Genomic DNA, 22,474 nt, shown 5'->3' with positions numbered 1-22,474 from the left:
TATCCATTTTCATTATAATTCTCAAAAGGTTTTCCCTTAGAGCTAATTCACACTGTGAGGTTAAGCTTTTCATGTTCATGCTGGTCTAAATGAAATCACAGTAATTTATTCTAATAAGAAATGAACTTATTGGAAATTTTAGGGTACTAAGAATTCTCAACCTACCTCATGGAGCCGCAGGTCTTTCTCATAAACAAGCTTTTTCACAAAAGCAGCTATAAACACAACCCAGGCTACCATAAGCACGATAGGAAGTGAGTAGGAAACACTGGTTAAAAAGCTGGGGGAAAAAAAATGATAGCACTCATCAAAATGGATAATGGCAAAGGTGAAGAATAAAACATCATAAATACCCTTTCCCTCACATTGAAAACATATACATGTTTGAAAATAAGAGTAATCATTTTTTAAAAGTCTTGACTTATTTTTGATTCTACCAATTTCAGGAACTCATTTGAAAAGCTCTCTCTCAAATACAGATGGATTGCCTGGTAGTCTTAAAGAATGGGTTAATGAGGGGCAGCTAGGTGGTACAGTAGATAGAGCACTGGCCCTCAAGTCAGGAGGACCTGAGTTCAAATCTGGCATCAGACTGGCTGTGTGACCCTGGACAAGTCACTTAACCCTGACTGCCTCCAAAAAAAAGAGAGAATTAATCAAGGATGGCATGGGGCAAAAGGAGGACTTGAATTCACATTTTTCTGACTTCAGGATCAACCCTCAATCCATTCTATTAATCTAATATTAATGAAGCCAAATTAATTGGGGAAGGGACCCCCTGAATTCCATGCTTCCCTGCTGTCAGTACAATTTGAGATTCCACAGATAGGCAGTGGTATGTTTTGGAGAATGGCTTTGAGTAGTTTTGGTAAGAAAGTTAACTTGTAATCTTTAATAATCAAGATCTCATTGGCTGATACAAAATTGAATACAACAGAGAAGTAGATGGCATTCCATTTATCTTGCCGAATGATTCATCTAATCAAAAGAATGATTTTCTACTCTTAGGAAGCATTTAGCCAATACTGCCTCAAATGAAATTTATAACCACGAACATCCCAGGATAAACATTTAGGCAACAACACTTACTGGGATCCCTACAGGCAATTTGATGGACACTATAAGAAAGGTCTTCAGAGTCCATGTTACAGCAAGGGGGCTGGCCTGCTTATGTGCAGTTATAACATGAGGAAGACCAAAAAAGCCACCTTCCCCCAGGACATATCCTCTACATGCCTGCCATGGTGGCTAAATTCCCACCGTTATTATCTCTTTTTTGGGGGGGGGGGGCACTAAGGAATAGCTTCCAATAAACTCTGTAGGTGGATGGGCTTCAAGCACATATTCTTGCATCTTTTTTTTTTAAACCGCCATTGAAGTAGGAGTTATTTTGTTCTAGCAGACAGGCAGACTTAATGAACATTAAAATTTACTGCCTGAAAAAGTTATCTTTAATTTTAAAAAAATTCATTTGCAAAGCCATTTGAGATGTTGAAAGAGTCCTTGGCAAAGGGACTATTCCATGAAGTTGTCCCAGATTCTTCTTGTGACATTGACATGCTTCTTAGAACACTTATCACAGAGGAACAATTCAGACAAAGATTCCCTCTCTCTCTATTTTTCAATTTCTCCATCTGGATTCCCATTTATTTTCAGAAAGAACTAGAGACTGGAAAGAGGTAGCACTCAGTTTACTTCTATTTGTTGTTTATACCAGTGGTCTTTCTCCCTATCTATCAGTTCTAATTCATTAAGACAAGGCATTGTCATAATGGAGCACGTCTTCAAGACGGGGTGGGCATGTGTGTGTGTGTGATCACTTTGGAGGCTCGGAATCAGGAAGACTCATTTTCTGAGTTCAAATCTGGCCTCAGACACTTAAACTAGCAGTGTGACCTTAGGCAAGTCACTGAACCCTGTTTTCATTGTTTTCCTTATCTGTAAAATGAGCTAGAGAAAGAAATGGCGAACCACTCCAGATACCTTGCCAAGAAAACCCACAAGGGGTCATGAAGAGTCTGACATGACAACATTTGATGAAGGCTTGTACTAAGCATTTGATTCCAATGATTGTGTTTGAACTGATACCAAAAGGTGCTCATAGAAGTTGTACCTTATTACGTAAGTTAAAGCATAGAGACTCACTTGTCCTTCATGAAACAGGGGTAGGGGATTGCTTGAACCTGAACTGCTATTTCCTGTGAATTCCTCCCAGTCTGCAATTCAATGATAGCTCTTTCAATGCTATCCTGTAAGTAGATAAATGCTCTGCCATAGATCTGGTTTTGTGATGGAGAATTATGTGGACCGGGAGCCCAGAGTTTGTTCCGGAGACTGCTGGTTGTTTGTGCTGTCTTGAGACTCATTCGGATGGTGTATTCTATTAGTGGAGGAAGGGAGCTGCCATCGAGGTTGTCTATTCTCTGCCTACTTCTGTTAGAAGGAAGCTTGAAAATAACACCTAAAATGAAAATGATGAAAGAAAAAAAGAAAAATCACTTAATGGTTGAGGTTACTTACTGTAGTTTGGAGGCCTCCATAAAAGGGCAGCCAAACATTTTACCATTTGGGTTAATAATAAGACAAGAGGTTAATAATAAGACAAGAACTCTTGATGAATAAGAAAGGGGGGACATGGCAGTTTTTATGAAGGTGTAACGTGATGTTTCAGTCTCTGAAAAAATAACAAACTCAATAGCAGATTAAAGCTATTACCCACTATCTATAAATATTCTATAAAATTATTATAATTATGGAATTAATTTGACCAAATAATTGTCAGTCTCGTGACCTCTAACATTAACGTGTCCTAAAGGAGAAAAGAAAGACTCAGAAGATCCCATCATTAACATCACTTTTGCTGATCTTGTGACATACATTCAACTCAGTCATATCCCTCTATTTTCTTCCATTCTTACAACCTCAGGTAGCATAGAATAGAGAATAGAGAGGCATCCTTAGAAACAGGAAGATCTGGGTTTGCATCTTGTCTCTGATACTTACTACTTATATGTCCTTGGGCAAGTCATATCTTTCTGCATTCTAGACAACTCTATGAGAGCATGAATTGCATGGTCTCTTTGTGGGAACTTCCAACATCATTGAAATGCCATGCCTCCAACCTCAGGCAGTTCAGCAGCACAGCCCAATTACATGAGACTCCCTCTATCTCCCCAGTAGACAACAACACAGAACAGGGACGTACGTGCACAGATATAGGGATCAAAGGAAATAAGTTCCCTCTCATTATAGGGCTTCAAGTAAAAGCTGAATGAATGCTATTCAGAAATGCTGCAGAGAGTATACAGAGGTTTTTAGGTATACGTGTCCTCTGGAGATCCTGTTAACTCAAACATTTTGCCTTTTTCTTGCTGGACTTGCATGATTGTAAAGGATTTGTTTCCTTTTCTACTATAGGTTTGCTTCCTTTGGCTGTAACTTTGTCAGGGGTGGAGGTGGAGTTCTTGTGTAAGAGGCTGCTCTGTTCAGTTGCCTGAGGTCTCAGGCATGGGGAACATGGAAAGCACCTTGAGAACCTGATTGGGATGAATCTGTGTATTGGCAATGGATGGTTCAAACAAAAGCAGAGTCAAACTTACTTCCAAAAAGTTCATTGTTCTTGTATAGCCTTTGAGCTTCCACCTCCATTTCAGCTACAGTTTTTGCTGGCTGAATGCGATCATATAATACACAGGAGGAAATGTTGACTGTCAGGGCAGACAGTGTATTAAGCTGATCAATGATGCCAATGTTGTTCTGTAATTTTAGCCTTAAAATATCTGGAGAAGTGAAGCAAAACAAAAGCCAATGCGGGAAAAGAAAAGAAAACATCACCATCCTGATTCTCATAATGATGCATCAAAAGCACTGATTTGCCACTAAATGTTACACATAAAAGAAAGTGCTAGAAAATTGAAGACATGGGGGAAATGCGCTTTAATATGGAAAAATTCAAAGAAGCGCATCAGGCAAAATTTATTCTGTAACGCAAATATTCAACAAAGAGAATTTTCATCTGATAGACGTTAAAAGTAACATTGTGCCAAGATCAAGTTAAAGGCAACTAAAAAACTTACATGTTATACTATCTCGAATAGTGATCGAAGATCAAGAAGCTAATTGTCACAGTAATGCAGTATGATACAGTAGAAAGAACATTAGATTTGGAATCAGAGGATACAGGTTTAAAATCTTGGTTCTGCTACTTCTAGCTATGTGACCTTGGGAAAGTCACAACTTTTCTGGGATTCAGTTTCCTTATCTGAAAGGTGAGGAGGGAGGGGATAGAGAAGGTCTAGCTCCCTATATCAGTGAGATCATAGGTCTTGTTCCTATCTCCTATGCCTACATTCTTGAGTAGTTCAACAACATTGTCCAACATGCAAGTCTCTCTCTTCCTTCCCAGGGAACACTCACAGGACAGGGGAACACAATGAACTGGCTTAGTAGATAGAGCATAGAACTTGAAGGCAGGAAGATCTAAATTCAAATACTGACTCAGACAGGTACTTATTACCTATGTGACCCTGGACAAATTTAACCTTTCTGTGTCTCAGTCTTCTCATCTCTAAATTGGGAATAAAAATAGTCTGTACCTCCCAGGATTTTTTGTGAGGATCAAATTAGATTGCATATGTAAAGTGCTTTGCAAACCTTAAGGTGCTAAATAAATGCTACTATTATTATTATCATCTATAAGTTGCTAGAGAGAAAACTACAAAATAGGAGGTGAACGAGGAATTTAGAATTAGCTAAACAGGTGGCATATGGAAGCATAGAGCAAAACTGAGCAAAGGAAATTATACCTGGAATATTAGAATAATAACAGAGCAATCAGCAAATGAAACAGGCTATAGAAATATTTCTTAAAGAAAAGTACAAATTATATGGCATATACATGCATATATAATTAAATTATTTAAGAACTATGTGAGTTACCTTGATATTAATATAAATCAAGTAGCCTAGAACTTATGGCACCTAATATAGTGAGTGGATGAATGGATGGATGGATGAATGGATGGATTTGTTTTAGACAATTACTCCACTATGAAAAAAGAATGAGCTAATTTTTCTTTGATTTTGTGGTATCCTTGCAATATAATCTATTATGAACAAATTATATGAAAACAAACATGAATATAACATTATGGTTGATTGAATTTTCACCTCCTGACTCGATTGTCATGAATAAAAATATACTAAATATTATGAATTCTTCTTTGCCAACCAAATGTCCCCAAAATATTTTAAAACAAAATTAAATTCTCTAGAGAAGTCAACTACTCGCAAGCATTTTGCATTAGAATTTAAAGTAAATGGCTTGTGTTGTGGAAAATGGTGGGGGAGGGGGGAAATTATGGTTGAACAGTGGCCTCCAGTGGCCATAGGAAATCAATACAATGCAATCTAAGGCAGAGATTCTCTTGCAATTTTGAGGGATCTTTAATTGGAATTTAAAATACAATGGGGACAAATGGAAAATTTTCTCTTTGATCTTACCACAGCAAACTTTAAACTACCTAATAATTTTATGACCATCAGTCTCAAAGTTAGACTATCATCAGCCTCATATTTTAAACTTTAAATCTTACCTCTACATGCTTCCAAAATTTTTGGAACTGAAAATTATTTTATCCTCGATCCTTTGACTATCCTATATCCTTAACTAAAAATATTTCTTAGCAGAAATGAAAGCTTAAGTGATTTCTTTTGAGACAGAAAATCTTTTATTATTTATTCTCTTATAAACAGGTATTGGGCATCACAAATGTCCTAGAACTTAGATATTATTTGGAGGCTAAACTTAGGCATGGTTTCTTTCTAATGGTTTGTAGCCTATACCACCAGTGAAGCAGCCCCCAAACAGGCTACTACCTAGCATGAGGACGTGCTTTCTTTCACTCTACCTCTTCCTAATATCGATGCTCTTATTTCAGGGGTTGCATAGCAACAGCACATCAGACATAAACTGAATGAGATGACTTGTATCCTTTGGGGTGAAGGTGGGAATGTGGCAGAGGGAATGCCAAAGTTCTCTCGGCTTCTTTTCATCTTCTTTACAAATCCTTTTAAATAACCTTGAGAGAGAAGAACCCATCCCTGCCTCACTAGCTATTAGCTTGTTTTCATTCTGAGACAATCCATCACTTTTGTCTTTCTACTCATGGCCTGATGCACATATTCCACTTGTGTCTTAGCTATGGCTCAACAGTGGGCATACAACGTTAAAAGTCAGTGATTACTAATGAATTATTTTGCCCTCATCCACAACCAGCAACTTATCATGATGTCAGCGTTCACTGATATTAAGAACTTGCTTTGTGTTAAGAGCTTTGTATAATGAAAAACAATGCTTTATATTACAAACTTGGAAACCATCTGTGGTCAGGTAAATGGGAAACTTCATTTGCCTGGTTAATTTTGTGTTATTATTTCTGAGTGCTTTGTGTCATCCATAATGAGAAAGGTTAACTATCGGAGAAGTTAATCATCAAAGAAGAGTTTGGTACCCCTTGTAAATTAAGTGTGTGGCAGCTAGGTGACCCAGTGGGTAGAATGCTGGACCTGGAGTCAGGAAGACACCTTTCTGAGTTCAGATCTGGCCTCAGACACTTACGAGTTATGTGACCCTTTGCAAGTCACTTAATCATGTTTGCCTCAGTTTCTTCATCTGTAAAATGAGTTGGAGAAGAAGATGGCAAACCACTCTAGTATCTTTGCCAAGAAAACTGCAAATACGGTCACAAAGAGTTGGACACAACTGAAAAATGACTGAAAAACTGTAAGTAAGTGTACACTTGACTGAGGATGCAGGGGATGGAAAATGTGGCAGAGGATTTATTTCCCTTAGAGTAATGGAATAACCAGAACCTAGCAAGAAACAGTGCAGAATACAAAGTGGAAAGGAGTTCTGGTGTAGGATACCATTTTCTTTTTCCTGACAGGATCTGGGAATAAAAGGTCCCATGAAACTGCATAATCTAACAGTGACTTACCAAGCTCATTTATCTGTTTCAGGAGCTCAACTGCATCAAGTCCCACAGAGAATTTTATAAAAACTTGCACAAAGGGGTTCCTCAGAGTATTCTAACAAACAAATAATAATAGAGAATTAGTTTAAATGCAAGAACAAAACAAGTTTAATCATTGTCTCCCTAATAACACCCACAGCGAGAGGCGTTAACAGTTATTGTGCATTACCGATGCATCATCTTACAAAGGCATACATTCAAATCCCTGACAAAGGAAGATGGTGCTTGTGCTGCTGGCAATGAAGAGGTGGATCTTTGTTTAATTAGTGCTATAAGGAAGCAAACTTCAGAATGTAGGCACCATTCATTGGATGGCATCCCAATGTTGCTAAATGTGATTATGACATACAAGACTTGGGAATTTTATTCACTTCAACCTTCCTCAACTCTCTACATTAATTAATGCTACAATTTCAGTATGTGATGAAATGGGAAACTCTTCTTTACATATGTAGAGCTTGACTAATAATAATGTGTTGCAATGACCTAAGAAAGGCTTAGATAAGCATTTAAAGCTACCCCTCTCCTTCCTTTTTGCTAATGGGTGAAATAAAGAAGGGCCATGGAGAAATGAGGAGAAAGAAGTAAATCATAAAAGGACTGTGGGGAATTATGTAGGAAGAACGCTGTTGGAGTTTAAGGGAATTATTAGGGTATAATAGATAAGTAAATGGAAGATGGATGAGGTTATTGGGTTGACTAGACTTGTGGTTTATTCATCAAAACAGTCATATTTTTGGCCAAAGGCCATAGCTTTTGAGTTTCAACTTTGAATACTTTGGTTTCCTAAGCTCTAGAAGTTAGCTTGTGTCCATTAATCTCCCAGATTTTTACATCTAACTCCAAGGATCACAGTTGGAAACTTCTCTCACACCTGGAAATTTCTGCTGTCTAGGAAGACATGAGTCAGGTTAGCAAATATAAAAACTTAAACTGGCTTTGAAAAACTTAGCATGCCTGGCTAAATAAGTAAAGGTAATTGCAGTAACTAGAGAAAATCTTCTACTTTTCTTGAAAACCTTCTATTTCCCAATTACTGATTGTTAGTGGAAATGGCTTTATAACCACTCTTTAAAATCAGATGGATATTTATACTTAAAAATTCATTGTAAAAAGCCAATTAGCAATGCAAAAGGGTTGCAAAGCTCTTGACAGAAAATATATTGTAACAACTGGTCACAGCAAGTGAGGGAGTTATGATGTATCACTTATAAAATCAAAAAGCTGTTAAACCAAAGTTGCAATAGTTAGAATTTTTTTTTAAATGTAGAGCATACAAGCAATAAGATTTCACTTCTCTGAATAGATACTTTTAGAAATGAAAAAAGGGAAAAGTGATGATCTGATGTGCCTGGAATATGTGCATACATAACATCATTGAAATTTGCCTATGTGATTCTATGGAGCTGGTCTAACCTTATTGAAAACTAGAGCTCAAATACCTTTGTTATTTTTTCCCTGACACTTGTTAATTCATGTAAATAATTTAAGTGACCTAATGAGGTATATTTCTTCTTGTAAGTTAGTACCCCTGATGCTACTGCCTTTCCACCTATAACCACTTGATATTCATTTTATATATATCTGTACATGTTTTCTCCCCATTAGAATGTAAATTCCTTGAGGGCAGAGGTGGTTTCACTTCTTTTTTTATATCCCCAATACTTAGCCCAGTGCCTGAGACATAGCTTGTTAACTTGGGATACTTGTTAAATTTAAGATACTCTTCCTTCAGTGAACAAAAGTCTGTCTCTCTTCAATTACTTTGTTTTGTTTTGTTTCTTTTGTACTTTTGTGGGTAGAAGGATCAAATAACATCCCCAAATTACATATTTGGGAACATAATGAATGTGCTATGCCATCCAGTTGGCCATATGTACAGAGAGCACCTGCATAGTATTTCCTTTGTATACATGACTAATATAGACACAGTGGCAGAAAGGTTTTCTGCTTAGAAGGCATTCTTGCAGAAGAGAAAGTCTGACTCAGTGTGTGCTAAGCATCTCTGTGGGCAATACATTGTATTGCTATATCTAGCTATTTTTCAAACCTTCGCAAGTTTTATTTTTTAAAAGGTTACAAAACTAATTATATGTGCGTCACAGTGGGACTTAAGTCTGGCTTGAGATTCTAACAAGAGGTAGTGATAAAAACGGTTTCCTTCAGTTCTGATCAGAATACAGCATACAGAGGTGGAATCCAAGCAGTCTGCCTCATGGGAGTTTTCAGGACTTGCTTGGGGCAGGTTTTAGAAATACACAGCTGGCTTCTTTTGTGGCTCATTCCTCCTGGAGTTACAGGAATCTATCAAGCTATCAAAAGAGAAATGGTTTTTCTTTTCCTAACATTCATATTCTATAGAAATAGAATAAGTAATAAGGTATAACTCTATAGCCTGGACCCTGTAAAACTATTCTTATTCTCTCAGGGAATGAAAATGGATATGTAAATAAATGATTTATTTTGTTCTAGAGTATAGCAATAGTTCTTTCTATTAATTAATAATTCTTGGATGAACATGGTTATAGTGTGTCTTCTATGCATGCAACATGTCAGCAGAATATGTCCATTGCCAATTTGACTAAGAAAAGTTTAATGAGAAACCACTGGAGTTCTTTGAGAGAAAGCTAGATGATCACTTATTGGAGATGCTACAAGAGGTAATTCCTGGTCAGGTATAGGTCAAACCAGATGGCCCCTGGTGAGTCTTCCATCTCGGGGAGTCTGTGAGAGTGGGCTTACTATAGAAAACTAGTTAATCTTTCTCCTAGGAAAATCGAGTTTTCATTAAGTAAGTCCAAAATTGTTAACTGAGAAACCAGAGGCTGTATAACCCATGAGAATAGAAATAGAAAAGTATACTTGGCTTTCATACCAAATTCTACTACTTGGCCCATAATAACTACCCAAGATACTCCAAAAGTCATGGCTGGTTTTCAGATTGCTGCTAGCTTAATGATGGCAAAAGCTTTCCTTTACTTGCAACAGGAAAATACAATTGGGGGACAGGATAAAAACCAAAATATAGCAGTCATTCTTTAAGGATTCTCCCCCTGGAAGATCATTCCAAACTTATGGCTCTTCCTCTGATTGGTCAAGCTCTTTCCCAAACCTCTAATTTAAGGAAAGGGTCCAGCCCAACCATCTTCACTCCGTCATCCTTTCTGATGCTCTGTAATTCTTTCTTCCATTATGTCCTCCCCACTCCCAACCCTTTCTTCCTTCCTTTTATGCATTGTTTCCCCCCTTTAGAAAGTAAGGTCTTTGAAGGCAAGGGTTATTGATCTTTTTGCTTGTCTACTCCTGCTGTTTAGCACAGTGCCTGGCACATAGTAAGTGCTTAATAAATGCTTATTGACTTGACTTATATAGCATTTTCCAATTGTAAGTAAATATTGGCTGCTTCTTTGCTCATAAGTATCTTGCAAGGTAAGTCATTACTATTACTGGGGAATGTCATATTTCTTACCGAGATGTTGATTACAAGAAACAATTAGCATAAGATCCGTGTTAGCAACAAAGATCCTGAGTTTTCAGGATCCTTACAGTGGCCCCATCCTGGCCACCAGAATTAATAGGAATAATAGGAGGATGTTGAAGAGAGGTGGATTTCAGGGCCACCTTTAAAGAAATGCTTTCTAATAATTAGAAGGGTTCCAAAGGGAAATTGGCTTTCTTAAGAAGTAATTGGTTTCTCCTGGTTGGATTTTAGATATTTTATTTTTTATTTTATGTATTAGATATGTTTAGACTTGTTAGATATGGCTTAGAAAAGATTCCTGTGCCCTCTGGGTAGCACTGGAGGGCCTCTGAAGTTCCTTCTAACTCTCAGATTCTTGATTTTTTTTCTTTTAATCTGCTCATTTTAATCTGTCTGGTGTAGTTTATAAGCCAGAAGTTTTTCCTAGGTACCATCTACTTGTTCATATAATAATAATAATAATAATAATAATAATAATAATTAACATCTTAAATAGCTGTCATGCTTATTAAGATGGATGACAGAACCATAGAAGAGTACCTGAAGCATTGGGATCGTTTGGTTTAACAGATGGAATGAATTCATGAACAGTGGTGATTTATCCATCCATTCTTGAGATTTTTCTCTCAATTCTGCCAGTTGTCTCAGAGTTACATTGGACTAAAAGACAAAGAAGAAAAAAAAATTAATCTGCTAGGGATTTCCTACACTAGCATAAGTCATATATTAATGACCTTTATGGAAACTGTTCTAAAACAGTTATTCTTAACCTTGGGTCTGTAAAGTTGTTTTAAAAATATTTTGAAAAGGGGCAGCTAGGTGGCACAATGGATGGAGCTCTGGCCTTGGAGTCAGGAGGACCTGAGCTCAAAGTCAGCCTCAGACACTTGACAGTTGGGAGCTGTGTGACCATGGGCAAGTCGTTTAACCCCGATTGCCTCACCAAAAAGCCAAAAAAAAAAAAGACATTTTGGAAACCATATTTCAACATAGTTGGTTTCCTTTGTAATTTTATGTATTTTATTTAGTGCATTTAAAAACAGCATTCTGAGAAGGGGTCTACAGGTTTCACCAGACTTTTTTTTTTTTGGCTTTTTAGTGAGACAATCAGGGTTAAGTGACTTTCCCTGGGTCACACAGCTACCAAGTGTCAAGTGTCTGAGGTCAGATTTGTTTCACTAGACTTTCAAAGGGGACCATGATACATGATGAACCTCTGGTCTAAAAAATGAAATTAAAGTGAAAACAATTTCCTTTATTGCCAATATCTTAGGCTCCTTTAAACTAGCAAAATATAATTCATAAAAATTCTGAGGACTTTTAGAGTTATATATTTTGAGCTAGAAGAGACCCATAATCTTAGTCCAGCCCCATCACTTTACCAATCAATAAACAATGAGAGAAGCTCAGTCTGTGTTTGAATCTCAGCTAGGATTCAAACCCAGGACCTTAGACTCCAATAGAGCAAGAACTCTTCCTAAGGATTTCTTTCATATACCAGCACGATGAATGATCTTTACATGTCTTTTCTGGTGATTTAATAAATATACGTTATTTACATAATGGAAAAGCAGACATCATATTGCTTTAGGATTCTTTGTAAATAATAAACTGCCCTATGGTAATCTGTAAGTGTTTCAGAAACAAGTGATTCTCAAAGAATTTCTACATTGGTCTAAAGAAAGATTACTTCGACACACAGAGTACTTTTTATGGCTAGTTGTTAGTTTAGTTTAGGGACATTCAGGTGTTTTTCTTTTTTTTAAAGCATTAGTTTAGTACATCACACATTAGAAATAGTATGACTTTTCTATTCAACTTCAAAGATGCATTTAAAATGCCATAATTTTGGAATTAGGAAGAAGGATTCCATTGGTTCTTTTTTTTTCTTTCTCTTCCCTCATCTCTTATCTTCCATTTCTTCAAATCCATATGTTGATTCATTTGTTAACATAAGGAGCCAGTTTTCAAAATTCAGAAGCAATTTAGTAGGGAAAGGCTGCATCCTGAGGACCCTGGCTCATTCCTGGTTCTGGTAATTACAGCAATGGAGTCAAATTCAAATAGAAACAGATTCACTCAGGCAGCATATTGACTTAAAAAACCACAAATTAACATTATCTATGTTGTATTGTATTTTTATTTATTTTGTTAAACATTTCCCAATTCCATTTTAATCTGATTTCAGTTACATTCAGGTGGTTTTCAACCTGCCAGAGGAGAGCCTGACATATCTGCTTTATAATTCTATCTATATGGGCTTGGTCAAGTCCCTTTAACTTGCTGGGCCTCCATTTCTTATAAAAGGATGGGATTGTATTGGTTGATTTCTAGGATCTCTGACTGCTTTGAAATTTACATGAAGTGAAGATTCATTAGTGTAGGAAGCATTTATGTTCAAACTAGTTTTAGAGGAAATATAGTGGTTAGACATAAAGTCAGGAAGACCTGAGTTCAGGTTCTCCCTCAGACACTTATTTAGCCACGTGACCTCTGGTGAGTCACTTGAAATCTCTCAGTCTCAGTTTCCTCATCTATAAAATTGGGATAATAATAGCACCTACCTCACAGAGTTGTAGTGAGAATCAAATAAAATAACTTATATAATGTGTGCTTTACAAATCTTAAAATGCTACCTATGATTATATATTTTATGTCATTATAAATGCTATTATTTTTATTTTTTGCTATTTTGTCACTATAATGTCTACTTTTCTCGTTCTGTTTTTACGTTAAGCAATGGCAACAAATTTTCTGCCTCTCAATTTTTTGAATATTTTGAGGTCTTTTCACTTGTAATAACTTCATTATGACAATGGTAGTTATTTAATATGATTTACATTTTTTCAAAGGATTAATTATACTGCTTTTCCATAGGCAAAGTTAGGGATGGAAATTATTCTTGTGATTCTCAAGGCATCATATATTGCATAAGAAGAAGGAGGATGCTATTGGAATAACTTAATGGTCTAGGTTTACAAAATGATTTACAAATTCATCCTATCACAAATAACAATGTCACTTAGGTATATGTCCAAACCTTTTCCATAATCGCCTTTGTGGTTGGGGTATATGGTGCATACAAAATCTTTCCCAGTAACAATGGTTTCAAGAAAGCCCAAATTACAGGTCCAGCAGGCATATTAACGATGTCTTTATAAAGGGAGAAGCAAAATGGTGCTGTAAGGAGAAAGAAATGAAATAATTAAATGCACGTGCTTTAAATGATTTCCTGATCACAAATTGGCCCAGAATACAACAATGAAACTGAACCTTCAAAAATTCTATATCTGTATTTTAGGGGGAAACGATCTTTTCTGTTGCATGATTTCCTTGGCTAGTATTTACAATGCTTTGACCTTAGATTAAATTAGAACTCACTTTGAAACAACTGAGAAACCCTAAACTAATGAATCTCCTTGAAAATGGCATTTTTGTGATGCTCATTTCAAGCCCACTTACTTGAATTCAGGGGAATTCCATATTTTAAAGCAATTTGTTCTTTACTCAAGTTGTAGGTCAAAGAGTCTTTGGTGTGGTTGCCCCCTTTGGGCTTCTGTGAAGAGGGTAGCATGGCTGTTAAATAGTCAGTAGTGATTCCTTGAGAGCACAGGGCTTGGGAGATGGTGCCAAATGATCCTTCAGGGCCTTTAACATGATGGTTTCTGTATATTGCCTGTGGAAGAAAAATCAGAGGCATATTAACTAAAAGAAATCATTTGAAAAAAGTCCAGCTGCATTAAAGAAAAAAAAAATCAGCTCTCTAGATTTTGAAGAGTTTCGTATAAAAATAATGACAATAACATAGGCAAATTAAAATAATGAAAATAACAATAATAACTAGCATTTATAGAGTGCTTTAAGGTTTGCAAAGTAATTTACATGATATCTTATTTAATCCTCACAATCCTGTAAAGTGGGTGCTATTATTAACTGCAGTTTAAAGATGAGGAAACTGAGGATTACCCACAATCATATCACTAGTCAGTGTCTGAGGCAGGATTTGAACTCGGGTTTTCTTGACTCCAAGTCCAGCACTCTATGCATTGTACCACCTAGATGCCTTTCAAAATAGGTACATGATATTGGATTTGCTGAATGTAACTGAATAAGGTTTTCAACCAGATGAAACCTATGAAACAGTTAAGTTTCAAGAGTGGAATCAAAAGGCCTTCCATGGGCTATATCCATGTGAATTCAACCAACAATATGTTGACAAAGCAGTGTCAGACAAATGATTGAATCACGTGGATTTATTGATAAAAAACAAAGGGGTTTATGATGGCGATTCAGGACCAGGTTATTGCTACCAGCAATTAGCGAAGGGTTCTCTTTAAGAAGCCTGGACTTACTGATCAATGCAAGGTATACATGGAAACAGTCAATACTGTTCAACACATCATTGTCAGCTACAAAAAAAAATTTAACACCTGCTGCATACCTAGCCAGACATGCCCTGGGGGCAAGAAATCAATATCAGAAGCTTGCTATGTTCTGCGGAAGAATAACTAACATCTCAATGCTTTTATTCAATTATAAATGGCAGTTATCTTATCTACCAGGGGAGTAGTTCAAAGAACATTAAATGTTAAAAAAAATAATAGTAGGATAACGACTTGCCCTAGGACAATTTTAATCTGAACTTCACTAAAAATATGAGGACAAGATGAAAAATAATCGTGAAGAGACAATGTGGTATAGTGGGACTACAGAGTAGAGCTCAGAAATAGCAAAACTAAATTCAAGGCTTTTCTGGGACCCATACTTTGGCATTGCGACCACTTATTCTCTTATTATCTGCAGTCAATTCTTTAAACCTGTGAGTTGTAAAGAGTTGCCCATCTACATTTGTAGAGGAAGTTTTCCTAGCAGTGATTCCGTGTCAATTAAATCACAGGTCCAGACCAAATAGCAAGAATGAAACTACAGCTCATACTTATATATGGCTTTGATCTTTGCCAATAACTCTATCTTTATATGCACACATATATATGTGTGATATATATATATATATGTGTGATATATATATATATAATGCATATACACATACATATATATTTATGTATCTCCAGCCCCCTTCTTTGCTGCTATATTACTTACCATCACACAGCTGAGATGCAAACACAGATGTTAGTACTCACTAGGAGGCATCATATATAGCATATGAAGAAGGACGATGTTATTGGAATAACTTAATGGTCTAGGTTTACAAAATGATTTACAAATTCATCCTACCACAAATAACAATATCACTTAGGTATATGTCCAAGCCTTTTCCATAATCGCCTTTGTGGTTGGGATATATGGTGTATATGGGGTATAAGAGTCTAACTCTTCAGCGTTGAGAGTTAAAGGAGCAGATTAACTATTTTAAGTACCTACTATGTGCCAGGCACTGTGCTAAGCACTTTACAAATATCAGCTTATAGATATTTCATACACACATATATTTTGTATACATATATACAAATATTTCATCTTCACAACTCTGTGAGGTAGGTACTGTTATTATCCCCATTTTACAGTTGAGAGAACTGAGGTAGATAGAGGTTAAATGTCTTGCCAATGGTCACATGGTTAGTAAGAGCAGGCTAGATTAGAAATCAGGTCTTCCTGACTCCAGCCCAAGCTCTCTACACACTATGCCTACCTCATAACTGTTGGAAGATTTTATCTCATTATATACAGCAAATGCTGTGTGTGGCTAAGTGGATAATATTCAATGATACACTGGAGCCAGCTCGAACTTGTTTATGAGATACAATTGTTAAATTTTCAGTGTGAGCAGCTAAACTTCAGGAATGAGCGAACAGAATAAATCAGGGCTTGATTTTACTGTTTTGTTGCCTAGATTTAAGAAAGTGATGAAGAAAAAGTTAATAATTTAGATTAAATGGGAAAAATGAGTGTGGTGAATTTTTTCCCCAGAAAGACGTTTTTTTTTTTCTTTTTTGTTTTGGCTAGGCAAGTGAGGTTAAGTGACTTGTCAAGGGTCACATAGCTAGTAAGTGTCAAGTGTCTGGTCTGAGGTCAGATTTGAACTCAGGTCCTCATGACTCCAGGGCCAGTGCTCTATCCACTGCGCCACCTAACTGCCCCAAGGAAGACATTTATTAAACACTTAGCAGTACACCACTGGTAATATTCCTAAAGAGATTTTACAAAGAGACTGTTATTAGTCCTATTCATACCTGTGATAATGGTACACTTCGGGACAGGTGTATTTGTTTCAATGACCTCATTTTGTCGAGCAGTGGACGGGTGCCAGTAACCATCTGATTGAGAAAGTCTTTCAGTTTTATGAGGAGTTCTATTACCTTTTCTACTGGCTCTTGATCTTCCCTAGGGAAAAATACCTAACAAAAATGGAAGCAAAACAAATGATTTGAAAAAGTCTATAAAGTTCTGGCTAGCTACATCATTCACTGTCCACCCTGTCATTCATAATAACACGTTTGTACACCAAGAAAGCAGAAAATCTTGGATACTTTGACTAATCTACCCCAATTCATCTCATTCAATCATTTTCCTACCATTTGGAAAAGTATACTATGCCTTATAACTGGCAGATTCCTAGGCTATCAGGTGTCAGTTTGGGTTCTTTAATGGATGATCAGATAATTTAAACTAGCTCTAACTCACTCTACTGTAAACTGGCCAAATTCCACTATTGTTTATATTTAAATAAGACAAACCATAGTTATCCTGGAATGTTGGCTATTGGTTTACATAATTTTTCTAAACCACAGTCAATCAATCTATTTCACTATTGATCCCCACCTTCATATAAAACATTATGAGTTTCTAGGTTGATATGAATAAATTCTTTTTTTTAAAGCCAGAGGCTAGTTTTTCTTTCCTTGTCAGTGTCTTTGAAGCATTAAATGGTGATCCTCCATTTGTCAAACACAGAGTCATCAGTCCAACACTGGGATTTTCCCATAGGAATGTGATTACCACCTTAGCCAGGCTTTATCTGCTAGGAAAATTAGAGAGCGGCTTAATCACTGGATTCCCACGAGAAATACCATATCTGGTTTCTGCTGTGCAGGAGCATTATATAGAAGGAAATGGAAATGGAAGGGAATGAAATAAATATGATGGAATGAAAAAAACAGCTTTGCTTCCTATGTGTCTTGGACTGCACTTTGTACAAAATGTTTTCAGCTATAAATCATTAGAAACAGGAAACCAAAACATTATCATTCTTAGTCTTCTATAGCCCTCAAAACAGCCCATCATGTTTAGACTTATAAATCCCTACTATTTTCAAGAACCCATTTTTTTTGCATGCTCTCTGTGTGTGTGTGTGTGTGTGTGTGTGTGTGTGTACATGTGTGTATGTGTAGACGTGTGGGGTTGGGGAGAACACTAAGAGAAAGGATAGGGATCTATGATTTCTATGATGCACCCATGATTTCATTGATAGAGAAAACTCCCAGAAGAGAAAACTCCCTTTGCCAGTATAGTTTGGCACCTTCTAGTCTCAGAGGGCAGCCTAGTGCACTAACAGGTTAAATGACTAGAGGCAGGACTAGAGGCCAGGTCTGCCTGGCTCTGAGGACAATTCCCTATCCATTATGCCACACAGACTATAAGCCTATGAAATGGAAATTCAGAGTGGTATGATTTCTCAGTGTTACTGCTCTAATCAATCCAATTCTATCAGCATTAAAAAAAGGTACAAAAAAAAGTGTGCTGCTGTGTACAAAACACTCTCCCCTAGATGCTAAAGATACAAAGACCAATAAAATGAAATAGTCCCTGTCTTCAAGGGGCTGACATTCCACATCTAGATAGTTCAGAATCTGGAAGATATAGTGAAGATAGCTTTTTGACATTGTTTGCATATTTGTCTTGTAATCTTCATATTTTCATTCCCTACAAAAGTATACATTTCATACCTCCTAATTGAGGAGTATACTAATTACTGAAAAATTCTAGCCTTAGAATGATAGAGACATTTACCATTCATTTTTTAATATGCATTTATCCATGCATGTAGCCTCATTATAAATTTTACAAAATTACAAGCTAATAGATTTAGAGCTAAAAGATACCACCCAGGTCAAAGCCAGACCTTGATTTTTACAGATTAGAAAATTGAAACCCATAGAGATTAAGTGATTTGCTCAAGATTACACAAGTCTCAAGCTGAAATTCAAACCCAGGCCCTCTGACTCCAAATCCAACACTTTTCATTGTACCATGCTGCATATTTATAACCCAGCCCCCTGACAGAAAGCAGAAGAGCCTCATTCTATTGCTGGTTAACCCTTGAAACAAAGATCCTAACTCTTGACTGGTAGAGAGCAAAGAATAGGCATCTTGGAGCTTTTAATACTTGGGCCAATTAGAAAATCCTCTTTGGATAGCTCTGGGACAGCATCAACAGATCCCGGAAGGCAGTCATCTAACATCTAACACAGGCTACTCTACCCCATTCACCTTGGCCCCCCACTCCAGCAGTAGAGAACATGGGCTGGCGCTATTTCTTACTGGCTTCTCCTACTTACAGAATACAATATGCTAGAGTGAAACACAGTTTTACAAGAAGCACAACCTTGAAAGGTTGCAAAGAGCAGATTTAGGTCTGATGTAAGGAAAAACTTCTCAATGCTTAGAGCTATCCCAAAGAATAGACTGCTTAAGAAATGTGGCTTCCTTCTCACTGAAAGTCTTCAAGAAAAGGTTGCATGGTTACTTGTGGACCATTCCATCTACTGCCCTGCCTGGTTTCAACTCGATGGAACAAGATGCCCATCCCAAATTAAGCTCCTTGCCTCTAATCTCGTCACTATGCTGCTACCTCAAGCCTTGACTGATATCACCTCCCTCAGCCTCCTCTCCCCTCTGATTGGAGGGCTAGAGGGTAGAGTACCAAACTCCTCCCAATACCTTCCTTTACAGAGGGTAAAAACTGGACTTTTGGGCTCACTCTAATATGCATCTGCTGTTCTGCCAGGTTTCAATTTCTTGAAACAAAATACCCCAGTGTCCCCTCTACCTTCACTCCCAACTTTCTTTCCTTCTTTTGTGTGTTATCTTCCCCTGTTAGATTATAAACTCCTTGAAGTTAAGGACTATCTTTCTTTTTATTAATTGCATCCTCTGGGCTTAGCACAGTACCTGGCATATAGAAGGCACTTAATAAATGTTTATTGGATTGTATTAGATTATTGAGTGTATATGTTGGAGTGGGGATTACGTTTTGGGTATGGGTTGGACTAGATGGTCACTCAGGGTCTTTCCACCTCTAACATTCTATGATTCTGTGATCTTTTAAGGGACTGAACCTTTTTACCTTCCCACTTTCTTCCCTCCTTATTTTTGTGGCTACTAGGCATACCATAGACATAGATGAGATTGTGCTTTCCCTGTTCAGGGGGAAAATCATGGGTCTCTAGAGCTAGGGCAGGGGAAGTTAGGAGAATAAAGGAATCATTGTTATCACTATAAAATTTTTCCAGTCTCATCTTTTCGAAGACCTAATTTAAACTTTCAGAGGCTGAATTTTGGATTCCCAAGAATGTAGCTCATATTTACGAGTTGTAAAAAATGAGCTCGAGAAGGAAATGGCAAACTACTCCAGTATCTTTGCCAAGATCTTTTCCAGTATCTTTCCCAAACAGGGTCACAAAGAGTTGGATATGACTGAAAACGACTGAACAAGAAACAAAATAAAATAACCAATTAATGGCTTTAAGTATGGTTTTCCTATATTGGGAAATGCATCAATATGCATCTAAAATATAAAAACCTGGGAGTTTCCAAAGCAATAATCTAATAGTTTCCTAAGTGAACCTCTTTCCTGCTGTTGTCAAGAATATAAGTGAGTAATTAAATTGTAATGTAATAAAATAAGGATATAAGACAGCTAATTGACAACACAAATAGTATTTACCTTGTAGGTAAAGTTATAAATGTCCAGGTAGTGCAGAAGTGTAATTCCTGTGAGATAAGACAGGCGAGACCTCTCTGGAATGGATAGGTTGCAGAATTCCATCATTTCAACTTCCAATTTCAGATCGGTGACATTAGAATCACAAGAATACAGCCAGAATATATGAGAAATGATCTGTAGTTTTGAGGGGAAAAATATTTTTTCATTAGCCTGCCTTAATATGACTCATTCATCCTCCCATTTTGAAAGTCTTTCCTGTGCTATCATATTTCAGCTTTAAAGTACAGCAAATACTTTATCATCAGGGACCTAAATGTCTTTTTTTTCCTTTGTTCCTTTTTTCCCCTTTATCCCATATTTTCTTTGTTCCTTTTTTTTTAAGTTCTCAGTACCATGGGTTAAGCAGTGTTCATATGTAATACTGGCAGCCTAAGGACTAGACATTGAAAGCAGAGGAAAGCAAGGTGGAAATAAAGGAAAAAAGAAGAGAAGAGTAAGAATATAGAGTAAAGAGAACAGGGAAGAAGGGAGGGAGAAAAAAAGGACAAATAGGGAGACTTAAAAAGATAGAAACTCTCTGATGATTCTACATACATGAAGACAGTTCAGGATTTGGAAGCCATGGCAAAGATATCTTTTGGGTTTCTGATTGGTAAGCTTACAACATTTCAAGTCTAACCCAGACTCACCATGTTACCATACACATGCACTAACTTAGAGTTGCAATTATAATGATAATAGTTTATATTTTTATAAGGTATTTTGGTTTTTCAAAGTACTTTTCTTCCAACATGCCTTTGAATTAGTTAGGGCTAATATTTTATTAAGAGCAGCTAGGTGGTACAGTGGATAGAGTACCAGGCTTGGAGTCTTTCTGACTCCTGAGTTCAAATCTGGCCTCAGACACTTACTTGCTATGTGACCTTGGGCAAATTTTGACTTAGTTGCCTCATCTATAAAATGAACTAGAGAAGTAAATGCAAACCCCTCTAGTATCTTGCCAAGAAAACCCCAAATGAGGTCACAGAGAGTTGAACATGATTGAAAACAGCTGAACAAGTTTCTTCCCGTAATAGAATCATAGATTTAGAGGTAGAAAGGCTCTGGGAGTCTATTTAGTTCAACTCTTTCTTCTTACTGGGAAACTGAGGCCCAGGGAATTTAAGTAACTTGGCTAAGGTCATCATACTCCTTTTTTTTAAAAATAGGTGAGTAAATAGACTTAGTGAGGTTAAATGACTTATCTAGTCACTTAGTCTGTAAATCAAAGCAAGAACTCAGACCCAAGTATTTTGATTCTAAGACTTGTGTTCTTTCTGTTCTGCAAGAAGTATTTATTAAGCACCTATCATGTGCCAAAAATTGTGCTAAGCACTGGGGATACAAAGATAGGTAAAAATAGTCCCTGCCCTCAAGGAGCTTGCAATCTGATAAGGGGAGACAACATGCAAATAACCAAGTGCAAACAAGATTTATGCAGGATAAATTGGAGCTAATCTACAATTAGAGTATGGAGAGACTTGAGGCAGGCATCTAAAAAAATATATATCTCTATTATGTTCAAGACACTGTGCTAGGTAATGTAGATATATAGATAAAACAAAAAAATTCGTCTTCGCCCTCAAGGATCTTACATTCAACTTCTGTTTACATACAACATGTGAGCAGAAATTCAAGACTATTTGAAAATGAAAGGGAACCAGGACAAATAACTCATCTCAGCCTTGTCATGTTCCTTTGTATCACAAATTACTATATAAGAAGTGGTTATGTCAAAGTAAAGTTTTCTGGCCTCTTAGAAGTACCCTCACTGGAATTTCTAGAGTTCTATTAGATTTGCATTGAGTTAAAAAGAAAAGGAAAAAGGCTTCCTACCTGGATTTTGAGTCAAACAACCTCAGTTTAAATGTTGACTCTGACAGTTACTAGCTGTCTGAACTTCAGCTGGGCATTTTAGTCCAACAACAAGCAAGTTTTAAATGCTTACTAAGTTCTAGGGACCAAAAAGAGGTGAAAATTTGGTCTTTGCTCTGAAGGAGCTCTCATTCCTCTCTC

General features: G+C 36.8%; 1 protein-coding gene across 2 annotated transcripts in view; it reads right to left on the bottom strand.

Moving 5' to 3' along the window:
* ABCA12 (ATP binding cassette subfamily A member 12) overlaps window positions 1-22,474 on the bottom strand; it is a 231,137-nt gene that overhangs the window by 75,688 nt on the left and 132,975 nt on the right. For both annotated transcript variants that reach the window (XM_027873671.1, XM_027873672.1), the window contains exons 15-23: window positions 20,420-20,593; window positions 16,707-16,871; window positions 13,978-14,191; window positions 13,556-13,695; window positions 11,056-11,175; window positions 6,999-7,089; window positions 3,600-3,779; window positions 2,146-2,461; window positions 166-280 (exon numbers count right to left, since the gene is read on the bottom strand). In XM_027873671.1, the coding sequence (XP_027729472.1) occupies window positions 166-280; window positions 2,146-2,461; window positions 3,600-3,779; window positions 6,999-7,089; window positions 11,056-11,175; window positions 13,556-13,695; window positions 13,978-14,191; window positions 16,707-16,871; window positions 20,420-20,593 (1,515 nt within the window). The remainder of the gene's footprint in view (window positions 1-165; window positions 281-2,145; window positions 2,462-3,599; window positions 3,780-6,998; window positions 7,090-11,055; window positions 11,176-13,555; window positions 13,696-13,977; window positions 14,192-16,706; window positions 16,872-20,419; window positions 20,594-22,474) is intronic.

The sequence above is a fragment of the Vombatus ursinus genome, unplaced genomic scaffold (assembly GCF_900497805.2).
Source record: "Vombatus ursinus unplaced genomic scaffold, bare-nosed wombat genome assembly UNPS02014802.1, whole genome shotgun sequence".
Taxonomy (NCBI): Eukaryota; Metazoa; Chordata; class Mammalia; order Diprotodontia; family Vombatidae; genus Vombatus; species Vombatus ursinus.
The sequence above is the reverse complement of the archived record's forward strand: the minus strand, read 5'-3'. Positions and strand labels throughout refer to the sequence as shown.